This window comes from Bison bison, unplaced genomic scaffold (genome assembly GCF_000754665.1).
Source record: "Bison bison bison isolate TAMUID 2011002044 unplaced genomic scaffold, Bison_UMD1.0 scf7180017864146, whole genome shotgun sequence".
NCBI lineage: Eukaryota > Metazoa > Chordata > Mammalia > Artiodactyla > Bovidae > Bison > Bison bison.
This window is the reverse complement of record NW_011494718.1, coordinates 12,465,276-12,471,683: the sequence shown is the minus strand read 5'-3', so window position 1 is coordinate 12,471,683 and position 6,408 is coordinate 12,465,276. Positions and strand designations below refer to the sequence as shown.

The window sequence follows — 6,408 nt, the reverse complement described above, 5'->3', positions numbered from 1 at the left end:
AAAGAGCTGACTCATTGGAAAAGACTCTGATGCTGGGAGGGATTAGAGGCAGGAGGAGAAGGGGACGACAGAGGATGAGATGGCTGGATAGCATCACCGACTCGATGGACGTGAGTTTGAGTGAACTCCGGGAGTTGGTGATGGACAGGGAGGCCTGGCGTGCTGCAATTCATGGGGTCGCAAAGAGTCGGACATGACTGAGCAACTGAACTGAACTGAACCCAGGAAGTACAAGATGGTGGAGGCAGGAGGAAAGCGGTATCATTTCCTGTCTCAAGATTTGTCTCTTCCTAAATGTGATTCAAGGAAACCTCTGAGACCCAGATGAGGGCCAGAGCTCCTGTTGTTTCTTAGAAAAACAACTTCAAGATCTGTAAAGGTTTGTATCTCCACCAGAGCTTTTTAGCAATCTAACTCAAACAAAGTTTAAAAAAGTCTGAGAATAAACAGTAACAGAAAAGTAAAAACATCAGATATGATTGGATAACCAGAACTTGGGAACCTGGGCAATTTTTTTTTTTGGGTGGGGGGAGGGTGGGTTAATCTAGAAATAACAGATTGTTTTGAATAATATAGATTATTATTATAGATTGTGTTTTGAATAATATAGACATTGCTTTTGGACCAAAAGATTCGTGGTTTTGTGAGTAACAGAACTTTTCATGAAGACCCATGCCTAACAATAACTGTCTTTGAATGTTTGATTTTTATGATTCCAATTTTTAAGGAAAGTTTTATTCCATTTTCACACTAAAGGCTTATGAATTCAGGAGTAACCTCAATTTCTTATGCATCAGTCAAACACTAAATAAAGGAAGGAAATGTAGAGAGAAGACAAAGGGAAATGGAAAATAAACTTGTATGACTGACTTGTTTAAACTCAGATTAACTGTGGCCAGTGGTTTAACCAAACATTAAACAAAACATGTATCACAATTTTTTTTTAAGGTTTGAGATAAAGATTAGAAGCCCCTGCAAAGTACTTGAAATATGATGCTTGCCCTGGGTCCTGATGGCAGTTCCAGTCTTCTTCAGGCTGCTGGCAGTAGAAACAGTGAAACAGGGCTCAGGATACACAAAAGCAATAACTGTTTGAGCAACTTCATCTGTACTCTATAGGCCTTTATACCAAAAAGTGATTTGTAAACTGCAGAACACGTTGCTGAAGTATGAAAGGGACATGATGATGATGCTGGTTCACTGGCAGAACTACAATGATGTCATTACAAGTTTTATATACGAGGCAAGTAAGGTCCAGGATAAGAATTTCATTCGAAACATATACACTAGCTGACCTGTGCACATATGCAGAGCCTCTGTTTCCTTAGCTACCAGGGTAAAATATACAAACACACTTCAAGCAGCCAGCAAATAACCAATGACCTACCTTGGCCAGTTTGCGCCTCGGGTACCCTTTCTCGAATGACTCGACACGCATCGTACACAGCCGTTGATGGCTCAAACTGCATGGTCTTGACCACATTGCAGTGGCGGACACAAATCTTTAAAGACAGAGCCACCATTTTCCCAGGAGATTTGAGGACCCTCACTTAGAGTGCCTGGAAAACACAAAGGGGCAAAGCGTGACATTCATGACACCTGGCCAAAAAAAAGTTACACTCTGAATCAGCTTTAAAAATCGAAAAAGAAAAAAATGGCAATTAAAGAGGCTTTGGACAAAACTACAAATTAAACAAATTTAGAATAAGACAGCAGCACACAGTCTTGGAGTTACCACAGCGTGGCAAGGAGAGCCTCCTAGAAGGAGGGAACTGCAGGCGTTCACCAAGGCTCCTTCCTCAGGCTGCTCCCTACTTGGGGTTTTTCCAAGTATTAGTCAGTCGCGTCCAACTCTTTGCAACCCCATGAACTATATAGCCCACCAAGCTCCTCTGTTCATGGGGTTCTCCAGGCAAGAATACTGGAGTGGGTTGCCATGTTCTCCTCCAGGGGATCTTCCCGACCCAGGGATTGAACCTGCGTCTCCTGCATTACAGGCAGATTCTGAACCGTCTGAGGGACTGGGGAAGCTGTTGGGTTTTCCCAAGGGAGAGAGGAGTTTCCCAGGTGAATGTCCTCCACGTGAGAGGCAGAGCACCCACTGCTGTCTGCTGTAGATACCTGTCAGTATCCTCAATCATAGGACTCCCTCCCCAGCAGCTCCTGGGCACAGAGAAGGAGCACCTCTACCCTCTGGTGGTGCTTCTCACAGCCAAACTGCACCACGTCTGTACCAGAAGACTTGGCTTGTAGGCCCAGACCCATCCCCAGGAGACAGCAACTGGCCACTCTGCTTCCATTTCCCCACAACAAGAGAGCTATGCTGTTTGCCCTGCATAATTCATAGAAGAACTGAATCCTGAGCGGACATCAATGCCAGGCCAATGCACAGCCATCACTAATGAGGCCAGAGTGAGATATTTTAAACACTCCGTGTGCCAGGCAGCTTCACACTCTTCAGGGGTCTCAATGTAGAGAAAAAGATGATTTAGTTGTTCTTTCATTCTGACAAAAGCCTGGGATATTTTACTTCTTACCCAGTTCAATGGCTTTAAAAATAGATAGGTGCTTAGGCTAGGTTTGAATTATTTCACAAAAGCCTTCTTTGCCATTTTATATCCAACCATTAAATACACTTTCCAAGTTGATGGCTTCTAGGTTATTCGAAATACCTGTTCTATTCCTTGGCCAAACTTACCCCCGACACCCAGCCCAGTCCAGTCTCTATCAGTGCAGGCCTTGGGTGCAAAAGGGAGGCACTTCTCTGCACCTGAGGAGCCAACACGGACTTACCCAGCTCACTATCATTCTGGCAACCAAAATAAGGGGCTTCACAGCGAATAAGCTATTAGAATCCTAGAATGGCATGAATAACAAACCTTCAGGAGTGGCAAGCTCACACTCCTTTCTTATCTTTCATTAGATAGTCTACAGGAAGTAAGCACCACAGCTCCCTCTGAGAATGCAAACCCTAAGAAGCAACAAGGTGGCCACAGGCAAAGAGGAAAACAGGCTGACCAGGCCCAGGCCTGGGGTGGCAGCCTCGATCTGCTTCCCAGCAAGCCTCAGTGACCACTAGCTTCCTAATATCAAGCAACTCTGGTCACTTGGCTATGGAGAACACTTTTCAACAGAAGCTCTGGTGTCCATGGGCAGGATGTACACACACTCTCAGGCAGCAGCCATTTGGTCTGTCCAACTGTAAAGTCATTCTGACCTCTGCTTACCTTCTACATGAATTCTGTCCATGAAAACATGAAAATATTTCTTACTTGAGAAATATCAAGATACACTTCTTAACAAACAACAGTATTTGCTGACAATCTGCCTAAATGGAATTAATTGACTCTAGTCTGGTCATTGGCTAGACTGAATTACTCAGAATATCTGATGGCTTTCCATCTACAATACTGTGGTCTTACAAAGCCATACATGCAGGCATCCCTTTGGAGATGTTGCAGCTTTGGTTCCAGACCACCACGATAAAGTGGGATACTGAAATGGAGTGAATCACATGGATTTTTCTGGTTTCCTCGTGCATATAAAACTCATGTTTACGCAATAATGTGGTCCATTAAGTGTACAATACCATTATGTCTGGAAAGAAAATACATATACTCTATCAGAAAATATTTTATTGCTGAAAAATGCTAGCCATTCTCTGAGCTGTGAGCAAGTTGTGATTGTTTTGCTGGTGGAAGGTCATGTTGATGAACGCTGACTGATGAGGGCAGTAGGGTTGAAGATCAGTCTGGCTGTGGCCACTGCTTGAAACGACAGTGAATTTTGCTGTACCGACTGACCCTTCCTTTCACAAAGGATTTCTCTATAGCACTTCTAATTTCCTTTGAGAACTTTTCCTCTGCATTTACAACTTGACTGCTTGGCACAAAAGGCCTAGCTTTTGGTCTGTTTTGGCCTTTATCACTAATGAAATCACTCCTAGCTTTGGACTTAAAGTGAGAGACGTGAGACTCTTCCATTTATTTGACCACTTAGAGGCCACAGTAGGGTTATTTACTGGCCTAATTTCAATATTGCTGTGTTTCAGGGAATAGAAGAGGCCAGAGGAGAGGGAAAGAGCTGGCTGGTCAGTAGAGTAGTCAGAACACACTTATCAATTAAGTTCCCTGTCTCATGTATGGGTGCAGTTCAAACAAACAATTATAATAGTCACATCACAAATATAATAATGAAAAAGTTTGAAATACTGTTAGGATTACCAAAATGGAAAACAGAGATATGAAATGAGCATATACTGATGGGAAAATGGTGACATTGATAGACTTGTTTGACTCAGTGTTGCCACAAACCTTTGATTCATAAAAAAAAAAACACAAAAAAACACACAGTATTTGTAAAGCACAGTAAAACAAGGTGCTATGAAATGCTGTATGCCTATAAGGTTCAACTCAACTCTTTTTATAGGCATATTTAATGAATCAACTCTCTAATTTGAGGAAATCAAAATGTACGGTATCACTTATACATGGAATTTAAAAAATAATACAAATGAATGTATATGCAAAACAGAATCAGACTCATGGAAAAAGAAAACATGTGATTACCAAAGGGGAAAAGAAAAGGAGAGGGACAAATTAAGGGTGTGAGACTAACAAATACAAACTACTATGTATAAAATAGATAAGCAAGAAAGATCTACTGTATAGCACAGGGAATTCCAGCCATTATCCCACAACCCATAATGGAGCATCATCCACAAAAATACTGGATCACTATGCTGTACAGCTGAAACTAACATCATATTGTACCTCAACTATACTTCAACAAAAACAACTCTAGAGATAAATTGACAAATCTGCTGTGATGCAGACCACTCCATGGGTTAGTTTTTCCCCTGCAGCTGGTGACCACTATGGGGATTCCTGAACCTGTGAGATCCATGTGCATGAAAATGAAAGTGGCTCAGTTGTGTCCGACTCTTTGTGACCCCATGGACTGTAGCCTGCTAGGCTCCTCTGTCCAAGAAATTCCCCAGGTAAGGACACCGGAGTAGGTAGCCACTCCCTTCTCCAGGGGATCTTCCCAACCCAGGGATTGAAACTGGGTCTCCCACATTGCAGGCACATTCTTCACTGTCTGAGCCACCAGGAAAGCCCCGTGAGATGGCTGGTGGTAACTATCAGTGGGAAAGACTGTGAAACTCAATGATTTCATGGATGCTGTTTATGAATACACCAAAGAGAATGGGATGGTTAATATTTTTCATTCCCTGAGAACAGGAAGCAGTACAATGTAAGTGTCCCTGCATGAAGCATCTCTTCCCAGCCTAATCATTGGATTTTCTGAAGAGTAAATGAATGGTTTCTGCAGCCAAGCAGAGAAAGACTCAATCATAGAAAGACAGAGCCATGACATGGGGTGAGAGCAGAATTGAGCAGCAGAACAGACCACACGGGAGCTCAGCAGGAGGAAGAACTAGGGCAGCAAGGAGAAAGGGGCAAATGAAGGTCTGGGGGCTGCTCTAGGACAGATGGTGCAGAATCAACGAGTAACGTGGGAGAGAAGCCCAGAACACTGGGAAGCAGAAGGCAAGAAGAGAAGAAGAAAAAATTGACGGTGAAGGAACATCTCTATCCAAAACAACTGGGAAAATGAAGAAGCCATTGACTGAGGAGGAGAAAGGTGCTGGAAGGCACAGGTTTGGGGTGAAAAGTTACTAATGAGTTTCTTTGGGATGTATTCAGTGAGATGTAGAGCGGAGTCCAATACAAAACTGAAGGTATGGGACTTCTCTGGTGGTCCAGTGGCTAAGACTCCACACTCTCCAAGGAGGGTGCCCAGGTTCCATCCCAGGTCAGGGAACTAGATCCCCCCTGCCACAGCCAAGAGTTCAAATGCCACAACTAAAGATCCCACATGCTGCAACAAAGATGGAAGATCCCGCGTGCTGCAACTAAACACTGGCACAGGCAGGTAGCTAGACAGAGAGATATATATACATATATATACATATATATACATATACACACACACATATACATATAAAATATTTTTTTTAAAAACTGGAGGTATAAGTCATCATAGTCAAATCCTTGGGGTTAGAAAGATCATCTAGGGAGTGAGCAAGAGTGGAAACAGACCTGAGGTCTGGACCACAAGAAGGCCTAGTGGTGGGGGAGGGAGGAGTATGGAGAGGGAGTGCAGGCAGAGGAAGCTGTGTCACACAGGAGGGAGCGATCACCTGGGTTAAATGCTAGTCACAGTTCAGGAAGAGGGGCACTGAGCTAGGACAGCTGAATTGGACAGCTTGGAGGTGTCTAGCAGCGGAGGTAAGAGGAGGTAAGAGGAGCGGGAAAGGCCAGAGCAGCAGCTTTACGAGACAGACGAGGAGAAGGGCTGGCACACAGAGTATGGAGACCTGCTGCAAGGCGTGGAGGGACAGGC

At 43.7% G+C, this 6,408-nt stretch overlaps 1 protein-coding gene across 12 annotated transcripts in view; it reads right to left on the bottom strand.

Annotated features, from left to right (window-relative positions):
- The window catches only part of TLN2 (talin 2), a 499,482-nt gene that overhangs the window by 213,958 nt on the left and 279,116 nt on the right, over positions 1–6,408 (bottom strand). For all 12 annotated transcript variants that reach the window (XM_010840783.1, XM_010840793.1, XM_010840795.1 and 9 more), the window contains one exon: positions 1,388–1,559. In XM_010840783.1, the coding sequence (XP_010839085.1) occupies positions 1,388–1,523 (136 nt within the window). In that variant the 5' untranslated portion in view covers positions 1,524–1,559. The remainder of the gene's footprint in view (positions 1–1,387; positions 1,560–6,408) is intronic.